Source organism: Bombina bombina, chromosome 7 (genome assembly GCF_027579735.1).
Source record: "Bombina bombina isolate aBomBom1 chromosome 7, aBomBom1.pri, whole genome shotgun sequence".
Lineage (NCBI taxonomy): Eukaryota > Metazoa > Chordata > Amphibia > Anura > Bombinatoridae > Bombina > Bombina bombina.
The window spans coordinates 83,371,651-83,394,320 of record NC_069505.1 but is presented as its reverse complement, the minus strand read 5'-3'; the positions used below and the strand labels follow the sequence as shown (position 1 = coordinate 83,394,320).

Here is a 22,670-nt window from a genome sequence, read left to right as displayed (position 1 = left end):
ATGTTTAATTTACTGTTGGTGTAACAAAACATGGTACAAAACACATGAAAAATAAAAATGTTTAATTTCCTTAAAAAAGTTTAATTTCCTGTTGTTTTTTTTTCCTAGCATTACCCAGGTAAAGCCCAATGTATGATTTTATTAGCTTTATCCGTAAGTGTTTGGGTAATCCTAGGATTACGCTAGCATTAATTGGTTAAAGCCCAATGTATGATCTTACATTGGGCTTTACCCACAGCCACTGGGTAATATCTGACTTTACCTATAACATATACATACATATCTATCTTTGTATATGTAGGTATCTCAATGTTAAAGACCTTTGCCTGCATTTTTTTTCTTACACCCGAGACCTCATATTTTTGAGCCTTTATAACTTTTGAATGCAATATTTTATTTGTAATATTTTTTATTAGACAGTGAGTGTTATTATGAGTTTAACAGTATTTTGTAATGTATTTTTTTATGTGTTTTGTGCAACTTTTTAGTTTAGCAAAACAGTTAACCAGAGCACTGAAGTTGGAGTAATTATTCCAGCGTAAATCGCAATTGCGCTCAATCGATTGAGTTTACTTTCAACTTGTAATACCAGGGTAAGCCCGACGAGCATAAATACCTGCAATAAACCCCTCATCACTAGCGCACAAACGTTTGTGCTCCACTCATAATCTGGCCCATAAGGTGCTAAAGAAGACATTGGCACATTTCCAGTCATCATCATTTCAATACAGTGGCTTTTGATTTGGAAATCTTGCAATTATCCACTTATCATAAGGTTTTTTGTATCCGGGTGATACCTCTTATACCTTGCATTGGGCCAATTAGAAATCTGTATTCCAATTCACAAATTTTTGCCGACCTTTCCCCCATTACACTCAAGAAGAGAAGAGGTTTAAAATGGATTATTTCTGCGTTGCTCAAAGCTCAAATAAAGTATCACTGGAATTAACCTTTCACATTTTTCTTTACTTAAAATAAAGTGTCTTACTCTTATTCAACTTCAGCTGAAGGTTCTGAGATCCTTCAAAAGCTTAATTTGAAATCAGAAGAAGCCAAAACTTTGTTGCCACAACAATCCCCAGGGAAATGTTTTTATCGAATCTGGACCCAAGTTCGTAAGGATAAACATTCTAAGCTCTCCTCTCTCAATAAGACATCAGATCTCATTGGTCGTCAAGTCACAACAGATTTTGTACCAAATGGATGAACTGCCTAATTAAGCCAAGAAGTACTGATTCATTATATAGCCAATTTGTCACCAGTAGACCAAGAGACCTCTCTGGGTCTTCAGGAGGGGGAGTTTGTTCAACAATGTACAGCTCATCATGTAATAATGTCCATCTTATCAGAGCTTTTGTTGTTGCAGATTATTTAATCCCAGACTGTATACTAGTTTTTGTGGCTTTATCATACAGGAAGTGTCATCATCACTCAATGTTAGTTACATTTTACATCTTTGGATGGCTCTAGTTGGAATCCTGCTATCAAGGATACTGTTACATATACAACTGCTATTGTATTATCAGTAACTGTCATTTACAAAATGTTCCTGTTTGTTTGTTCTTCCTTCCTATTTTTTTTTTTTTTTTTTGAGGATAGTTACTCTGCATTAATCAGATACTGTATCTAGGCATTCCAAATGTTTAATTGTAGCTTATTTTTCTGTAAATCAATGCAGATATGGCGGCGCCATTTCTCTGGGAATAGAGCTGAATATCCCTCTTTGCTTCTCCAACCAAATTAAACTTCTTTAATCTCCAAAACAAAGTAGCCCAAAATAGTGCAGTAACTTCACACAGGGGATGCACCAAATGAAAGATGCTCACAAGATTTCATGTGAAGGTCAGCTTTAAATTATCGGAATAATCAGCATGTTTGTTATGATAGAACGCCATATTTTATCTAATTTTACTTTTATTTATTTTTATAGTGACTGATCAAGTCCCATCCTAACAAAAGCATAGTTTGACCCTGATGTAAACCACCCCAAAACACCTGTGTAATGGAAGTGTTCAGGGGTAGGTAGGCAGGGTTAAAAACTCTATAAATATGTTGTTTGAATGCTAGGCAGTTACAGCTAAATTTGCATACCATTGATTTGCTCTATAAAAAGGCAATTTTATTTACTGAAATGCATAGAGCTTTTAAAATCTTGTTCTTAATACATTTTTATGAAGCTGTATCCCATTGATGTCCTGCTGATTATTCTGATAATTAAAAGCTGACCTTCAATTAAAATCTTGTAAGTATCTTACATTTGGCGTCTCCCCTGTGTGTGAAGTTACTGCACTATTTTGGGCTACTTTCTTTTGCAGGTTAAAGAAGTTTCATTTGGTCGGAGAAGCAAAGAGGTATATTTAGCTCTATTCCCAGAGACACAGTGCTGCCATATTTGCATTGATTACCGTGTATAAGGTTGAGGAGGATCTGGGCTGGCGGTGATCTCTTTTAAGGGATGTGCTTTACGCAGTTTATACCACCTTTATATACTAATTATTTTTCTGTAAATGCCTTTACGTGTCAATTAAATTATCAACACATAATGGTCTGGATTACAAGTGGACTGCATCACTGATAAAGTATACTTTGTATTGAGTAGCGTAGTTTTAAATATATTGCATAAATCATGTGACAGCAATTAGCCTATCACCGACTTGTATACACACACACTATGAACTCTTGAACAACCTTAATAGTAGCTGGGGCCTTTAAAAGTGTGCATATAAAAAAATGTATTTAATCATTCAATAAACATGGTCATATTTAATATGTGTGTTTCTTGGTTTAAAAGTGTGATTAACCTTTTAACGCCGTTATGCCTATTCTATTCCGTCACAATTACACTGGGATTTAGTGCCGTTCTGACAGAATAGAACGTCATAACCGTTGGCTGTCCGATGTAGACAAATGAACCCGGTCATCAAAGGGTTAAATCCTTAATTGTTTAATTTTACTAAACAAAAAATATGTTTATTAACATATAGGTTGAACATGCACCAGAACTGTAACATTGAGAAAAGTCAACTATACAAACAGAATATGCAACTGGGGTAAATTTAAGGGGAAAAAATAAAGTTTTAAACCATGACAGTGTATAGACTTTAAAAAGCCCCAAAATAATTTGCTATACTAGTGAACTAGTGTGAGGATTTGTAGTAGTGTTATAAACATGTCTCCCTCAAGGTATACAAGGTGCTAATGTCGGCTCAATGCATTAGAAAACCATTGGTATTTTGGGGGTTGATGAATTGATCTGGATTCATATTTAAAATATCAATAATAACACATCATTGAACATTTGGGTCAGTTGTAATCCAAATCATTGCTTTCACACAGGAATTTTGAAAAATAAAATTGGAAGCCTACATATATTGTTTTAGTGAACTGTTGCTTATATTCTGTTATTTTTCTAGGTCTGTGTAACAGGTGCTGTCTAACTTTTCTTCAACTACAGAAGGTAGGCTACAACATTACAAACAGTTGTCAATAATATTTATTTAAGTGTATATTAAATTTAGCTTTAATCCATATAACTATACCTCATGTTTATTTATGGTGATTTGGTTTACTTCATTTTACAATTACTTAATTTTTTTATGACCTACCAGGTGTTACATCCAACAGTGATCTCTGCTCCAGAAGTGTATGTTGCCTCATTATGGATACATGGGCAATCATCTTCAGAGATACAACTACCTTTGCCATCATAAATCAAGTTGTCAGGACACATGCAGCCTGAAGTGCACTGAGTGCTATACTGTGGGAACAACAGACATTTTTACATACTAGTGGAATAATAACATGCTCTATTTCTTTAGAGCAGGGGTCAGCAACCTTGGCCACCCAGATGTTTTGGAACTACATTTCCCATGATGCTCAGACATCCTAGAGTCTCAGCATCATGGGAAATGTAGTTCTAAAACATCTGTAGGCGCAAGGTTGCTGACCCTTGCTTTAGAGTATTTTTAGTTTAACTAATTTCTCTTGGTAACTATTTTGTAACCTTTGCAAAGTGATTAAAATCATAGCTAAAGTCAGATGCTGCAATTCTGCAAGAGTGCCACCAATGACAGTCCTTGTTCTGTTTAGGGCTGGCTCAACAAAATTCCTTGTGTGCCATCATAACTATTGGCCCTATGTTTTAAAAAAGCATGTTGTCAGGGTTTACAGCCATGCAATCTTTCTGCATTCAGGGCATGTCAAGTTTTGAGAGTACCAAGTACAAATGAGGTCATTTTAATTTTTCTGTAACATACTCCTTTAAGCTACTGTCCTTAATAATTTAGTTGCCATAATTGTCATTGTGGTGTCTAGTATGCCCCTAGATCCACCGATGATAAGACAATATATTCCAAAAGACAAAAAACAAACAAGGAATATATACTTACACATTCCATATCCAATGTGTGACAACTCTTTTGACATTCTGCTCCTTTCGTGTCTTTTGTGGCATTGGTGCAATCAAAATAAATCATTGGAGGTGAACAAACTGTAAATAAAGTTTAAAGATAAGTAAGTTAAGAGTAATAATAATAATAATAATAATAATAATAATAATAATATTAAACTTTGGAATAGACATAAAAGAAAAAAACCTGTGTATTCCTTGTGAAAGAGTTTTGCAGATTCTAATAATTGACTTTAAAAAAAATAAGTAACATTTGTTTTTAGTGTAAGAGAGAGTTGGAACGCATTATGTTGATGATTTATAATTTGAAAGAGGACACTAATTTTGAAAAGGAGATTACCCGGCTTCTTAAATTTCTTCTCCATACAGTTCAGCTGTCCCTCGTTGCAGATGCTATAAGCAGAAAACAGAACTCATCAATCAAAAACAAAGCACTTTCCAAAAATTCATGATTCAAAGGAAGTTAATAACTAATTGTAATTTATTTGAAAACATCTTAATTCACAGCTGTTTTTTAAACAGTTAATAGTTCCTGAATTTATTAAAAAAACACTTTTCATATTGTCATATACACCCAAAGTTTTATAGAACAGAGATTGCAAGACCTGTTCATGGACAAATTGTCAACATCTTCCATCAACAAAGGTATTTCAAGAAAAATCACTAATTCTATGATAACCTATGTGTGTTTAGTTAATGATATACTTAGATATGTACTGATAACTTTCCCTTTGGGACTCACAGATCTAGAGTCCTGCTGATCATGATCACCTCTTCAAGGTTGAAAAATGGAATTTATTAAGCAACTGCCATAAAATAGTTGTGTAAGTTAGCACATCTCAGTAAAAGCAAAAGAACAATCTGGGGCACCTAGATTAATCACATGCATTTGAGAAGTATAGGATAACTTCACTCTGTATTTCCTGTATTGGAATATCACAAAAACATTCTCCATTTTCGTGAGGGATCATTTTTGTCTGTCCATAAAGCACAATGTGCCTCTAGCCTAATAAGATATCTTCATGTATATATGAATGAATACCAGCATTAAAGGGCCATAATACCCAAATGTTTAAACACTTGAAAATGATGCAGCATAGCTGTAAAAAGCTGACTAGAAAATATCTCTTGAACATCTCTATGTAAAAAAGAAAGATATTTTACCTCAAAAGTTCCTCAGTAGCCACCTCCCATTGTAAAGGATTTCTAAGCAGCATATTAGTATGTCTGTCCCGGGACAACTGAAAGGATGAGCTTCGTGCACTCTCATATTATTTCACCAATCAGGTAAAGGAAGCTTACTAGGAAATCTCATGAGAGTTAAGTCAAATCTCATGAGATCACAGTAAGAGTTCATGACCTCAGCACTGCTGATGCTGATTGGCTGCTGTTCATTTCTTCATTTTTTTATTTTTTTTTACCTGCAGCTGGGCTGCAGCAGAGTATAACTTTTTACACAGAACTTACTCTGCTGAGCTGAGGAGATTGTGAGGTAAAATATCTTCCTTTTTTACATAGAGATGCTCAGGTGATATTTTCCTGTCAGCTTTTTACAGTTAAACTGCATCAGTTTCAAGTGATTTAGCATATGAGTATTATGTCCCTTTAAAACAAGTTATGCATGCGCTTAGTAGCATTTTCTCTCCTTTACTCAAATCATCTTCAATTGATTTTAATTCTTTGTTTACAGGTTATTGTTTAACTATTTTTTTAGCATGGTTTAAGTAAAAGTTATGTTTTATAAATTTTTCTCCATTCACATGATTCATATGTAATAGATGCATTGAGGCCAATTTATCAAAGGTCTTGCGGACCTGATCTAACAGTGCGGACCAGGTCCTCAAGACCTTGCTGAATGCGGAGAGCAAGAGCAGCTGGTGCAACGCCGCTCCCTGCAGACTCATGGCCAATGGGCCGCCAGCAGGAGGGTGTCAATCAACCTGATCGTACTCGATCGGGTTGAATTGTGGCGATTCCTGTCCGTCTCATCAGAGCAGACGGACAGGGTTATGAGCAGCGGTCTTTAGAAACAAGGCCCTTCAAGCTCCATACAAAGCTTGATAAATGAGCCTCATTGTGTGTGTGCTCTGTAAAGTGTTACTTTTTTCCTTTTTCCTCCCCCCTCCCCCACTCTCTAACATTTTTGGTTATGGTTATTATGGTTAAACAGAATAATTGGTTATAATAATTTCTTTGGGTTACTCAATATACTTTTTGAGAACATGCATTCCAAGAACTATACTGAAAATATTAGTGGACTAAAATAATACAAATGCACACTCATAACGAAAATCTGATTTTCATTTTTGTTTTAACAAAATGAATATCTGAATTAATGCGCAAAGACAATTGAAGAAGATGAAAAAATACTGAAGAAAATCATAAGTATTCATTAATTGACTTTTGGCTAGATTACAAGTTTTGCGTTATGGCCTATAACGCTGCTTTTTCACTACCGCTGCTATTACGAGTCTTGTAGGTATAGCTGTACCGCACACCTTTTTGGCCGTATCGCAACGTAACCACCGCACCTTTCAAAAAGTCCTTTTTCAATGGGACTTCCATAGCGCCGGTATTACGAGTTTTGCCTGGGAGGCCAAAAAGTGAGTGGTACAGCCTATACCGACAAGATTCGTACCGCCATCTAAAGTCAGTAGATATGGGTTTTACGCTACAAAGTTGTAGCATAAAACTCACAACTAAACTGTTACAAAGTACACTAACACCCATAAACTACCTATTAACCCCTAAACCAAGGCCCTCCCGCATCGCAAAAACTAAAATAAAATTATTAACCCCTAATCTGCCACTCCGGACATCGCCGCCACTATAATAAACATATTAACCCCTAAACCGCCGCTCTCCTGCATCGCAAACACTAGTTAAATATTATTAACCCCTAATCTGCTGCCCCCAACGTCACCGCAGCCTACATACACTTATTAACCCCTAAACCACTGGCCTCCCACATCACTAACACTAAATAAATATATTAACCCTTAAACCTAACCCTAAATCTAACCCTAACCCTAACACCCCTAACTTTAATATAATTAAAATAAATCTAAATAAAAATTAACTAAATAATTCCTATGTAAAACTAAATACCTATAAAATAAACCCTAAGCTAGCTACAATATAACTAATAGTTACATTGTAGCTATCTTAGGTTTTATTTTTATTTCACAGCTAATATTGTATTTATTTTAACTAGGTAGACTAGTTAGCAAATAGTTATTAACTAGTTACTAACTAACTAGTTAAAATAAATATAAAGTTACCTGTAAAATAAAACCTAACCTGTCTTACACTAACACCTAACATTACACTAAAATTAACTAAATTACATTAATTAAATACAATTAACTAAATTACAACATAAAATAAACACTAAGTTACACAAAATAATAAAGAAATTATCAAATATTTAAACTAATTACACCTAATCTAATAGCCCTATCAAAATAAAAAAGCCCCCCAAAATAAAAAAAAATCCCTAGCCTAAACTAAACTGCCAATAGCCCTTAATAGGCCTTTTGCGGGGCATTGCCCCCCAAAAAACTATTTTTTTGGTAATTTACGCCTAGATTTAGAGTTTGACTTTAGCCGTCAAAACCAGCGTTTGGGGCTCCTAACGCTGGTTTTGAGCTACCCCTGGTATTTAGAGTCAGTCAGGAAAGGGTCTAATGCTCACTTTCCAGCCGCAACTTTTCCATACCGCAGATCCCCCTACGCAAATTGCGTATCCTATCTTTTCAATGGGATCTTTCTAACGCTGGTATTTAGAGTCTTGGCTGAAGTGAGCGTTAGAAATCTAACGACAAAACTCCAGCCGCAGCAAAAAGCCAGGAGTTAAGAGCTTTCTGGGCTAACGCCGGTTCATAAAGCTCTTAACTACTATGCTCTAAAGTACACTAACACCCATAAACTACATATGTACCCCTAAACCGAGGTACCCCACATCGCCGCCACTCTAATAAATTTTTTAACCCCTAATCTGCCGACCGCACACCGCCGCAACCTACGTTATCCCTATGTACCCCTAATCTGCTGCCCCTAACACCGCTGACCGCTATATTATATTTATTAACCCCTAATCTGCCGCCCCCAACGTCGCCGCCACCTACCTACACTTATTAACCCCTAATCTGCCGACCGGACCTCACCGCTACTATAATAAAGTTATTAACCCCTAATCCGCCTCACTCCCGCCTCAATAACCCTATAATAAATAGTATTAACCCCTAATCTGCCCTCCCTAACATCGCCGACACCTAACTTCAAGTATTAACCCCTAATCTGCCGACCGGACCTCACCGCTACTCTATTAAATTTATTAACCCCTAAAGCTAAGTCTAACCCTAACACTAAAACCCCCCTAAATTAAATATAATGTTTATCTAACGAAATAAATTAACTCTTATTAAATAAATTATTCCTATTTAAAGCTAGATACTTACCTGTAAAATAAACCCTAATATAGCTACAATATAAATAATAATTATATTGCAGCTATTTTAGGATTAATATTTATTTTACAGGCAACTTTGTATTTATTTTAACCAGGTACAATAGCTATTAAATAGTTAAGAACTATTTAATAGTTACCTAGTTAAAATAATTACAAAATTACCTGTAAAATAAATCCTAACCTAAGTTACAATTAAACCTAACACTACACTATCAATAAATTAATTAAATAAAATACCTACAATTATCTACAATTAAACCTAACACTACACTATCAATCAATAAATTAATTAAATAAAATACCTACAAATAAATACAATTAAATAAACTAACTAAAGTACAAAAAATAAAAAAAAGAACTAAGTTACAAAAAATAAAAAATGTATTTACAAACATTATAAAAAGATCGGAACAGCCAATAGAATGCGAGCTCAATCTGATTGGCTGATTGGATCAGCCAATCCGATTGATCTTGAATCTGATTTGCTGATTCCATCAGCCAATCAGATTTTTCCTACCTTAATTCCGATTGGATGATAGAATCCTATCAGCCAATCGGAATTCGAGGGACTCCAACTTGGATGATGTCATTTAAAGGAACCGTCATTCGGCGAGTAGGCGTCGGTAGAAGAGGATGGATCCATGTTGGCTGGAAGAAGATGGCTCCGCTCCACTCCGGATGGATGAAGATTGAAGATGCCGCTTGATAGAAGACTTCAGCCCGATGATGGACCTCTTCAACGCCCGCTTGGATCAAGACTTCAGTCCGATGATGGACCTCTTCAGCCCGATGATGGACTTCTTCAGCCCCCGCTTGGGCTTGGATGAAGACTTCGGAGGCTCCTCTGGACAGATCGGTGATACCCGGCATGGTGAAGATAAGGTATGGAGATCTTCAGGGGCTTAGTGTTAGGTTTATTTAAGGGGGGTTTGGGTTAGATTAGGGGTATGTGGGTGGTGGGTTGTAATGTTGGGGGGGTATTGTATGTTTTTTTTTACAGGCAAAAGAGCTGAATTCTTTGGGGCATGCCCCACAAAAGGCCCTTATTAGGGGGCTTAGAGTAGGTGTAATTAGCTTACAATTGTTGTTATCTTTTTATAATGTTTGTAAATTATTTTTTTATTTTTTGTAACAGTTCTTTTTTTATTTTTTGTACTTTAGCTAGTTTATTTAATTGTATTTATTTGTAGGTATTTTATTTAATTAATTTATTGATAGTGTAGTGTTAGGTTTAATTGTAGATAATTGTAGGTATTTTATTTAATTAATGTATTGATAGTGTAGTGTTAGGTTTAATTGTAACTTAGGTTAGGATTTATTTTACAGGTAATTTTGTAATTATTTTAACTAGGTAGCTATTAAATAGTTCTTAACTATTTAATAGCTATTGTACCTGGTTAAAATAAATACAAAATTACCTGTAAAATAAATATTAATCCTAAAATAGCTACAATATAATTATTATTTATATTGTAGCTATATTAGGGTTTATTTTACAGGTAAGTATTTAGCTTTAATTAGGATTAATTTATTCAATAAGAGTTAATTTATTTCATAAGATAAAAATTATATTTAACTTAGGGGGTGTTAGTGTTAGGGTTAGACTTAGCTTTAGGGGTTAATACATTTAATAGAGTAGCGGTGAGGTCCGGTCGGCAGATTAGGGGTTAATACTTGAAGTTAGGTGTCGGTGATGTTAGGGAGGGCAGATTAGGGGTTAATACTATTTATTATAGGGTTAGTGAGGCGGATTAGGAGTTAATAACTTTATTATAGTAGCGGTGAGGTCCGGTCGGCAGATTAGGGGTTAATAAGTGTAGGTAGGTGGTGGCAACATTGGAGGCGGCAGATTAGGGGTTAATAAATATAATATAGGGGTCGGCGGTGTACGGAGCGGCAGATTAGGGGTTAAAAAATATGCAAGGGTCAGCGATAGCGGGGGCGGCAGATTAGGGGTTAATAAGTGTAATGTTAGGGGTGTTTAGACTCAGGATACATGTTAGGGTGTTAGGTGCAGACATAGGAAGTGTTTCCCCATAGGAAACAATGGGGCTGCATTAGGAGCTGAACGCTGCTTTTATGCAGGTGTTAGTTCTTTTTTCAGCTCAAACGGTCCCATTGTTTCCTATGGGGATATCGTGCACGAGCATGTTTTTGAAGCTGGCCGCGTCCGTAAGCACCGCTGGTATTGAGAGTTGCAGTGGCGGTAAATTATGCTCTACGCTCCCTTTTTGGAGCCTAACGCAGCCCTTCTGTGAACTCTAAATACCAGCGGTTTTAAAACGTGCGGAAGAAAAAAAGCACGCGTAGCTAACGCACCCCTTTGGCCGCAGAACTCTAAGTCTAGCGGTTAGTTAATTGTATTTAATTAATGTAATTTATTTAATTTTAGTGTAATATTAGGTGTTAATATGAGGCAGGTTATGTTTTATATTACAGGTAACTTTGTATTTATTTTAACTAGGTAGTTAGTAAATAGTTAATAACTATTTACAAAATAGTCTACCTAGTTAAAATAAATACAATATTAGCTGTGAAATAAAAATAAAACCTAAGATAGCTACAATGTAACTATTAGTAGCTAGCTTAGGGTTTATTTTACAGGTAAGTATTTAGTTTCAAATAGGAATTATTTAGGTAATAATAGTAATTTTTATTTAGATTTATTTTAAGTATATTAAAGTTAGGAATATTAGGGTTAGGGTTAGACTTAGGGTTAGGTTTAGTGGTTAATATATTTATTTAGTGTTAGTGATGTGGGAGGCCAGAGGTTAATAACTGTAGTATAATGGTGGCAGCGACATTGGGGGCCGCAGATTAGGGGTTAATAAGTGTAATGTAGGTGTCGGCGATGTCGGGGGCGGCAGATTAGGGGTTAATAAATGTAATGTAGGTGTGAATAGTAATGTTAGGTTAATTTATAGTTCAATGTTAGTAAATTTTTTATTTCACTGGTAAGTTTTATTTATTTTAAGATAGTTATATTGTAACTTTTAATATAAAGCTTAAAAAAGGGTGTTAGGTTTAGGGGTGCAGTGAATTAGGGGTTAATATGTTTAATGAAGTATTTGCAATGTGGGAGGGTGGCGGTTTAGGGGTTAATAGGTAGTTTATGGGTGTTAGTGTACTTTGTAACATTTTAGTTATGAGTTTTGTAAAACATTTTTGTTTTGCAAAATCCATAACTACTGGTGTCAGATTGCGGAATGGCTCGTGTCGGTATCGGCTGTAACGCAAGCATTTCAGCCGGAACGCACAATCTGTAATACGGTGCTGTGGAATGGACGTTGTACAACAGGCTAAAATACTTGCGGCATAGCTATACCGCTGCAACAAATATACGACTAATATGCATTACCGGCCATTCCAGCACAATGGCTATTTTTTCAGCGGTAATAGCCGTACCGTACCATAACGCAAAACTCGTAATCTAGTCCACGGTTATGCACCATCTTATTATTTTTAAAAAAGGCAGACAGCTGCCAGTACCTATAAACTGTCTTTTTTAAAAATAATAATAATAATAGTTATTATTATAATTGGTAGGTCCCTAGAGACGATAGGATAAGAGGAGGTGGGAAGATGCTGAGAGGGGGGTGGGTGGGGGAGGGGAGTGGGGAGGGAGATAGAGAGGGTTTTTTTTTTCCTTGATTCTGTATTTGTTTGTTGTCATGTATGAATGACAGTATGTGTTTAGGTTAAACGGTATTTTACCTAGTTGAATAAAAGTCCAACATTTCGTACAAATAGGCGATATGAGAGGATGTTTTTTTTTTTTTGCCAAGGAAATGTAATTTTTTCTCTTGCCTGCCAATTTATCTAAGGAAATGTATTCCTGTTTTTTCTGTTCTGTGTTTCATGTTGTTTTATTGTTTTTTTAACACCTGACCCTGCGTGGCACACAAAGGTGGAAACTCATTTCTGATTGTACTTCTTGTTGGACATATAAATAAATGATTAAAAGGAAAAAGAAAGAAAAAAGAAAGAAAGAGAAGGCAGGATAAGAGGAAAGAGGAAAAGTGGTGAGAAAAGGGCAGAAAGTAAAGAGACATGGAGAGAATACGTGATGTGTTTTGTTTGTTTTTTTTTCTTTTGTTTTTTCCCCTGACTTTGATTTTCGGTATGTAAGAGTGTGCCTAGGTTGAATGGTATTCCATTTAGTTCGGTAAAATTCCAACATCTTGTACAAATAGGCTATATAAGAGTATCTTTTTCTCCTGATAGATTATGTATGAAAAAGAAATCTTTTGTTTGTTCTGTATTTTATGTTTTTTCTTACACCTGACCCTGCGTGGTATATAAAGGTGAAAATGTATTTGATTGTACTCATTTTGGATATATAAATAAATTATTTAAATAAAAAAAAAATTATTATTATTTATAGCATATTTTCTGTAGCATAGCTACTTTCGAATTTACTCCTACAATAAATTTTTCTTTGTTCTCTTGCTATCTTTATTTAAAAAGCAGAAATTTAAAGCTTAGAAGCCAGCCCATTTTAGGTTCAGCACCCTGGATAGCGCTTGATTATTGGTGGCTACATTTAGCAAACCAATAAGCAAGCATAACCCAGGTTCTCCACCAAAAATGGTTAAGCTTTACATTCCTGCTTTTTAATTAAAGATAGCAAGAAAACGAAGAAAAATTGATAATAGGAGTAAATTAGAAAATTTCGTAAAATATCTGAATCATGAAAGAATAAAATTGGGTTTAGTGTCCTTTTTAAGGTTAGTATTATAGCTACAGGTGAGCTTTTCACCTGTAGATTACAAACATTTACATTCATTTTAACAAAATCTAATGTAAATGTTTAACTAAAATTCGGTATTCATTTTATTTTTAAACTAAAATAGTGCAGCCACCGAATATTCTGCAAAACAAATTTCGCTAAATATTTGGTACAAAAATTTCTTCCAAAACGAAAATTTAATTTCTATAAAATAACAGAGCATTTCAAAGTTGCAACTAGTTTTCTAATTGCAATTATTTTCCAAGCTTTTTCTTTGATGCATTGAAAGTTATTTTTTATTTTTTCAAAACAGATGCGCCTGTGCTGAAATATAAATCCTTTTTTGTTTTAATGTTTGTGAGGCGTATGATTGTTCACCAATTGAACTCTGGAGGTCTTCATTCTCAGCCAGTGAGCTTCTGTCTAACAAACATGTAGTTTCTGTTTCAGTATAAATTTAAAGGGCCATAATACCCAAATGTTTAAACACTTGAAAGTGATACAATATAGCTGTAAAAAGCTGACTATAAAATATCAACTGAACATCTCTATGTAAAAAAAGGAAGATATTTTACGTCAAAAGTTTCTCAGTAGCCACATCCCATTGTAAAGGACTTCCAAGCAGCAAATTAGTATGTCTTTTCCGGGACAGCGGAAGGAGCGAGCTTTCGTGCACACTCATCTTATTTCCCTATTCAGCTTAAGGAAGTTTACAATGAAATCTCATGAGAGTTAAGTGAAATCTCATGAGATCACAGTAAAATAGTTCATAACCTCAGCACTGAACAGCAGCTAAAGTATAACATTTTACACAGAACTTACTCTGCTGTGCTGAGGAAATTGTGACCCCCTAAATTAAATATAATTTTTATCTAACGAAATAAATTATCTCTTATTAAATAAATTATTCCTATTTAAAGCTAAATACTTACCTGTAAAATAAACCCTAATATAGCTACAATATAAATAATAATTATATTGCAGCTATTTTAGGATTAATATTTATTTTACAGGCAACTTTGTATTTATTTTAACCAGGTACAATAGCTATTAAAAAGTTAAGAACTATTTAATAGCTACCTAGTTAAAATAATTACAAAATTACCTGTAAAATAAATCCTAACCTAAGTTACAATTAAACCTAACACTACACTATGAATAAATTAATTAAATAATTTTTATTTTTTTATTTTATAGAAGTCAAACAGAGAGAATGTAGTCACAACATATAATACTGTTGTGAAAAAAGCAAGGGATAAAACAAGGCACACAGAATTTTGGTAAAAAATCAAAATTTATTAATTCCTATTTAAATCCCCAACCACATTAATGTGGATCACACAAATGACAAGGTCAATCATACTCTGAAAGTGAGCATTCTTAACTAAAAAAGCAAAATTCGAAGACTAATTGCTACTAAACGGCCAGAAACCTCTAAGCATACGTATGCTAATTGACTAGGGGTTAGGCCTAACCTACTATCTATTGCATAGACAGGTATCTATAACATAGGCAGGTAACATATAGTGAGCAAAAAGCGTAAGTGAAATCTAGCATAAGCATAGACAAATTAGTAACAAGTTAACTTATAACAAAGACATTTTCATTTATACCAAACAGATCAGAGAAAATGAACGGCAAATGTCTTAATATAGCGTCTGAAAAGCAGGCAAAAGATAGATGCTGCTGGAGGTACAAGTTCACTTGTTTTACTTAGCTGCTGTGTTTGGATCCGTAATTCCGATTCAAAGGAGATGCAGCATTCAGTGCGTGTGACGTCACTTGCAGCCTAAGGTGTGGTTATGAGCCTGCTGGCAATAGGTTCAATTGCAGGAGGTGTGTCCCAAAAGCCGAGAATTCGTCCACTGGATTGGCCAGTTGCACAAGGTGAAAGAAACCAGGCTTCCACCGATGTTATGTAGCTAAGCACATACCAGGATGCACCGTATACTCAGGAAAGTATATTGAAACAGCAACACACCAAGCGATTTCTCAGCAACGGGGTCTCTTATCTTTAGACACCTTCAGGTAGATGTTGCACGCTCAGTCCAGCGCAAGAGAGGAAACCACATTCTCCAGTAGTTAGCCGCTTTTAGACAAACACGCTCTTTCTCAGCATGCAGTATCAACATTGGGTCGGTTCCAAGGCAGAAATAAACTTGTACCAAAGATGTCTTTTCTTTGCTTTCTTTGAAAATTGCTTACAAGAAAGACAGGAGTTGGTCGATCTCACTCCTGGCTAGTATAGCACATAGGTGCTAAAGTTACACAAAGTGCCAACGCACGTTTCACCCCTGCAGCAAGATTTGTGTCTAAGGGGTTCATCAGGGCATACTATTCCATACCGGATATCCTCTTTATATAGACCTACCTGTGGCTCCACAGGTGATCAAATTGCTATTACACCTGCTAATCTCTTAAAGCTGTATACAGCAAGATGCCCTATTCAATAATACATGTGTTCATAGTTAAAAAGGACCAAAATAAGAAAGCTTTGTTATTTCATACATTTTAAATGGAAAAGCTAAATTCCTAAGCCTTTCAAAGCAAAGCTAACTACGGCCTTTTAATGATCACTTCCAGATAACGGCGCACACTCTATCTGAGAACCATTTATAGGAAACTGGCAAACTCCAGCTTTTCGTTTAGACCTGTTGGATATCTCGTTCCTAGTTTATAAATCCATTTTGCTTCTTTCTGCAAAAGGATTTTTTCATTATTGCCACCTCTACCATTAGTAATTGCTTTATCAATAATGATAAACTTTAAAGATTCCACATTTCCTTTATGAAACATTTCAAAATGTCTCGCTACACTGGTGTCATTGCAATGAGCAATATCATCACGGTGTTCTTGTACCCGGTCCTTTACAAGCCTCTTCGTTTTCCCTACGTAAAAGACCGGGCACGAGCATCTAAGGAGATATATTGCTCCCTCAGACTTGCAATTAAAGAAAAACTTTATATTGTAAGTCTTACCATCATGTACTGAGAATTGTTTAGCGCTGTCCATGTGGACACAGTATACACAGTGTCCACATGGATAGCTGCCTTTTATCCCCCTGTCTTTTCTGAGCCAGTCTGCATCAGATGGACCCCTGGAAAATTGACTTTTGACCAGGATGTCCCTCAGACTTTTTGATTTCCTGGCTGTCATTAGAGGTTTTTCTCCAATTACGTTTTTGACCTTGTCATCCAAAGTCAAAATGTTCCAATTTTTGTTTATGACTAACCTAATATTATTCCATTGATTGTTAAATCTGGAAATAAATCTAATGTTACCTCCATCTGATTTAGATTTACCTTTATACAAAAGGTCATCTCTCTGGGTCTTTCTGGCCTTCCAAAGTGCCTTTTTAAGGGACTTATTGGAGTACCCTCTTAGTAGAAACCTATCCTTCATCATTTTAGCATGTGTGTCAAATTTCGAAAGGGATGAACAATTCCTCCTTAAACGGAGGAATTGTCCATAAGGAATGCCTTTCTTTAAATGTGAGGGATGACTACTCTGAGCATGAAGAATGCTATTTGTAGCATTTTTCTTCCTGAAATTCTCAGTGACTATTCTATTTCCCTCTTTTAACCAGGTACAATAGCTATTAAATAGTTAAGAACTATTTAATAGCTACCTAGTTAAAATAATTACAAAATTACCTGTAAAATAAATCCTAACCTAAGTTACAATTAAACCTAACACTACACTATCAATAAATTAATTAAATAAAATACCTACAATTATCTACAATTAAACCTAACACTACACTATCAATAAATTAATTAAATAAAATACCTACAAATAAATACAATTAAATAAACTAACTAAAGTACAAAAAATAAAAAAAGAACTAAGTTACAAAAAAAAAAAAAAAAATTTACAAACATTATTAAAAGATCGGAACAGCGAATAGAATGCAAGCTCAATCTGATTGGCTGATTGGATCAGCCAATCCGATTGAGCTTGAATCTGATTGGCTGATTCCATCAGCCAATCAGATTTTTCCTACCTTAATTCCGATTGGCTGATAGAATCCTATCAGCCAATCGGAATTCGAGGGACGCCATATTGGATGACGTCATTTAAAGGAACCGTCATCGGCGAGTAGGCGTCGGTAGAAGAGGATGGATCCGCGTTGGCTGGAAGAAGATGGCTCCCCTCCACTCTGGATGGATTAAGATTGAAGATGCCGCTTGATAGAAGACTTCAGCCCGATGATGGACCTCTTCAGCACCCGCTTGGATCAAGACTTCAGCCCGATGATGGACCTCTTCAGCCCAATGATGGACTTCTTCAGCGCCCGCTTGGATCAAGACTTCAGCCCGATGATGGACCTCTTCAGCAAAAGGCCCTTATTAGGGGGCTTAGAGTAGATGTAATTAGCTTAAAATTGTTGTAATCTTTTTATAATGTTTGTAAATTATTTTTTTATTTTTGTAACAGTTCTTTTTTTATTTTTTGTACTTTAGTTAGTTTATTTAATTGTATTTATTTGTAGGTATTTTATTTAATTAATTTATTGATAGTGTAATGTTAGGTTTAATTGTAGATAATTGTAGGTATTTTATTTAATTAATTTATTGATAGTGTAGTGTTAGCTTTAATTGTAACTTAGGTTAGGATTTATTTTACAGGTAATTTTGTAATTATTTTAACTAGGTAGCTATTAAATAGTTCTTAACTATTTAATAGCTATTGTACCTGGTTAAAATAAATACAAAGTTGCCTGTAAAATAAATATTAATCCTAAAATAGCTACAATATAATTATTATTTATATTGTAGCTATATTAGGGTTTATTTTACAGGTAAGTATTTAGCTTTAATTAGGATTAATTTATTTAATAAGAGTTAATTTATTTCATAAGATAAAAATTATTTTTAACTTAGGGGGGTGTTAGTGTTAGGGTTAGACTTAGCTTTAGGGGTTAATACATTTAATAGAGTAGCGGTGAGGTCCGGTCGGCAGATTAGGGGTTAATACTTGAAGTTTGGTGTCGGTGATGTTAGGGAGGGCAGATTAGGGGTTAATACGCTGACCCTTGCATATAACAAAACACAGCCAATAGTATCATCAGTGCTGAGTTCCCACTTTGCTTTATGTTGATCTTGTGCGATTTTACCATCTTGCAATCTGTCATGGTAAACTTCCTTCAATTTTGGAGGGAAATATATATGTGATACTGTCTGCATGTGCCAGATGTACATTCCCTAGGACAAGCATCCTGATTGGATGTTTAAAGTATTTTTACAGTGGGATGTGGGTACATCAGACATTTTGAGGTAAAATATCTTCATTTGTTAATAAGCTTTTCACAGATATACTGCACCACTTTGACAAGTGATTCAATATTGGTTGACATATATTATATTTCCCATGCTGCACCCTTACCACAAAATGCCATTGTCCTTTATTAACTCTCCAGACATCAACGCAATTCCATGGTAATAGCAGGGGCATTCAGTGGGTAAGACACAGGCCCCGGTTTCATCCATATATGTTCCTTCTTTGCAAACACAGCCATCCACAGGGACAAAATCAATACCACAAGTTGAGTCAGTTTCAGCCCGTGCTCGGCAGGTTGGTTGACACTGTGTCACACTGTAACTATATGTCTGGGATTCCCCACAGGTCTCAGTGAATTTTCCTTAAAACAAATGGAAATTTTTAGATTTTTTTTTTTTTTTTAAATTAAATTTGTTGTTCCACTCAAAAAGACAAAAATTCAATAATTACTCATACTGTTTCCATATCTTTAAATGCTCTCTAAAAATGTCTTACTTAAAAATGATTGGTTCCATGCTCCACCCCAAAATCGATACTAAAGTCATTTATGTGTGTGCTTATACTAGATGGTGGGGGGGGGGGATCACTGGTATGTGCTTATTACTAGCGGCTGGGGGAATCACTGGTATGTGCTTATTACTATCAGCTAGATGGAATCACTGGTATTTGCTTATTACTAGCAGCTTGGGGTATCACTGGTATAAGCTCATTACTAGCAGCTGGGGAATCAGTGGTATGTGATTTTTACTAGCAGCTGGGGAAGCACTGGTATGTGCATTTTAACAGCAGCTGGTGGGAATCACTGGTATGTGCTTATTACTAGCAGCTGGGGGAATCACTGGTATGTTCTTATTACTAGCAACTGGGGGGATTCACTGGTATATACGTATTACTAACAGATGGAGGGAATCACTGGTATGTGCTTATTACTAGCAGTCGGGGGGGATCACTGGTATGTGCTCATTCCTAGATGCTGGGGGATCACTGGTATGTGCTCATTACTAGATGCTGGGGGATCACTGGTATGTGCTCATTACTACATGCTGGGGGCAATCACTTGAATGTGGTTATTACTAGATGATGGGGGAATAACTGGTATGTGCTCATTACTAGATGCTAGGGGGATCACTGGTATGTGCTCATTACTAGATGCTTGGGGAAAATGGTATGTTCTCATTGCTACATGCTGGGGGCAATCACTTGAATGTGCTTATTATTAGATGCTAGGGGAATAACTTGTATGTGCTCATTACTAGATGCTGGGGGATCACTGGTATGTGCTCATTACTAGAAGATGGGGTGATCACTGGTATGTGCTCATTACTAGATGTTGGGGGATGACTGGTTTATGCTTATTACTAGCAGCTGGGGGGAAAACCCTCATATTTCCTCATCAATAGAAGCTGGGGGGGGGGAATCATTGGTATGTGCTTATTACTAGAAGCTGGGGGGGAATCACTGGTATGTGTTCATTCTTAGCAGCTGGGGAAATCACTGGTATGTGCTCATTGTTATCAGCTGGGGGAATCACTGGTATGTGCTCATTACTAGCAGCTGGGTGATCACTAGTATTAGCTCATTAATAGCAGCTGCGGGAATCATTGGTTTGTGCTTATTACTAGCAGCTGCAGGATTCACTGGTATGTGCTCATTACTAGCAGCTGGGGAATCACTGGTATTAGCTCATTAATAGCAGCTGCGTGAATCATTGGTTTGTGCTTATTACTAGAAGCTGGGGATTCACTGGTCTGTGCTCATTAAAAGCAGCTAGGTGATCACTGGTATGTGCTCATCAATATCAGCTGGGTGATCACTGGTGTGTGCTCATTACTAGCAGCTGGGTAATCACTGGTGTGTGCTCATTATTAGCAGCTGGGGAATCGCTGGTATGTGCTCATTAATATCAGCTGGGGAATCACTGGTATGTGCTCATTAATATCAGCTGGCGAATCACTAGTATAGGCTCATTATTGGCAGCTGAGGGAATCATTAGTTTGTGCTTATTACTAGCAGCTGGGGAATCACTGCTATGTGCTCATTAATATCAGCTGGGGAATCACTGGTATGTGCTCATTAATATCAGCTGGGCAATCACTGGTATGTGCTCATTAATATCAGCTGGGGAATCACTGGTATGTGCTCTTTATTAGCAGCTGAGGGAATCATTGGTTTGTGCTTATTACTACCAGCTGGAAGGAATTACTGATACATGTTCATTACTAGCAGCTGGGGGGAATCACTGGTTTGTGCTCATTACTAGAAGCTTGGGAAAACACTGGTATGTGCTTATTACAAGCAGCTGGTGAATCACTGGTATGTGCTTATTACTAGAAAATGGAGAATCACTGGTATGTGCTTATTACTAGCAGCTGGAGAATCACTGGTATGTGCTTATTACTAGCAGCTGGAGAATCACTGGTATGTGCTTATTACTAGCAGCTGGGGGGAATCACTGGTATGTGCTTATTACTATCAGCTAGATGGAATCACTGGTATTTGCTTATTACTAGCAGCTTGGGGTATCACTGGTATAAGCTCATTACTAGCAGCTGGGAAATCATTGGTGTGTGCTTATTACTAGCAGCTGGGGGAATCACTGGTATGTGCTTATTACTAGCAGCTGGGGAATCACTGGTATGTGCATTTTACCAGCAGCTGGGGGGAATCACTTGTATGTGCTTATTACTAGCAGCTGTGGGAATCACTGGTATGTTATTATTACTAGCAACTGGGGGGAATCACTGGTATATACATATTACTAACAGATGGAGGGAATCACTGGTATGTGCTTATTACTAGCAGCCGGGGGGGGGGGAATCACTGGTATGTGCTCATTCCTAGATGCTGGGGGATCACTGGTATGTGCTTATTTCTAGATGATGGGGGTATCACTGGTATGTGCTCATTACTAGATGCTGGGGGATCACTGGTATGTGCTCATTATGAAAAGCTGGGGGCAATCACTTGAATGTTGTTATTACTAGATGATTGGGGAATAAATGGTATGTGCTCATTACTAGATGCTAGGGGGATCACTAGTATGTGCTCATTACTAGATGCTTGGGGGAAAATGGTATGTTCTCATTGCTACATGCTGGGGGCAATCACTTGAATGTCCTTATTACTAGATGCTAGGGGAATAACTGGTATGTGCTCATTACTAGAAGATGGGATGATCACTGGTATGTGCTTATTACTAGATGTTGGGGATCACTGGTTTGTGCTTATTACTAGCAGCTTGGGGGGAAACCCTCATATTTCCTCATTAATAGAAGCTGGGGGGAATCATTGGTGTGTGGTTATTACCAGAAGCTGGGGGGAATCACTGGTATGTGTTCATTGTTAGCAGCTGGGGAAAATCACTTTTATGTGCTCATTGTTATCAGCTGTGGGAATCACTGGTATGTGCTTATTACTAGCAGCTGCAGGATTCACTGGTATTTGCTCATTACTAGCAGCTGGGGAATCACTGGTATTAGCTCATTAATATCAGCTGGGGGAATCATTGGTTTGTGCTTATTACTAGAAGCTGGGGAATCACTGGTATATGCTTATTACTATCAGCTGGGGAGTCACTAGTCTGTGCTCATTAAAAGCAGCTAGGTGATCACTGATATGTGCTCATCAATATCAGCTGGTGTGTGCTCATTACTAGCAGCTGGGTGATTACTGGTGTGTGCTCATTATTAGCAGCTGGGGAATCACTGGTATGTGCATTTTACCAGCAGCTAGGGGGAATCACTGGTATGTACTTATTACTAGTAGCTGGGGGAATCACTGGT

The 22,670-nt window shown here is 36.4% G+C and overlaps 1 protein-coding gene across 1 annotated transcript in view; it reads right to left on the bottom strand.

The window, feature by feature from the left end:
• LOC128636237 (mucin-5AC-like) overlaps positions 1–22,670 on the bottom strand; it is a 196,490-nt gene that overhangs the window by 51,643 nt on the left and 122,177 nt on the right. Inside the window, 4 exon segments of the mRNA XM_053689276.1 lie at positions 3,606–3,757; positions 4,389–4,489; positions 4,749–4,801; positions 18,994–19,249. Of these exon segments, the coding sequence (XP_053545251.1) occupies positions 3,606–3,757; positions 4,389–4,489; positions 4,749–4,801; positions 18,994–19,249 (562 nt within the window).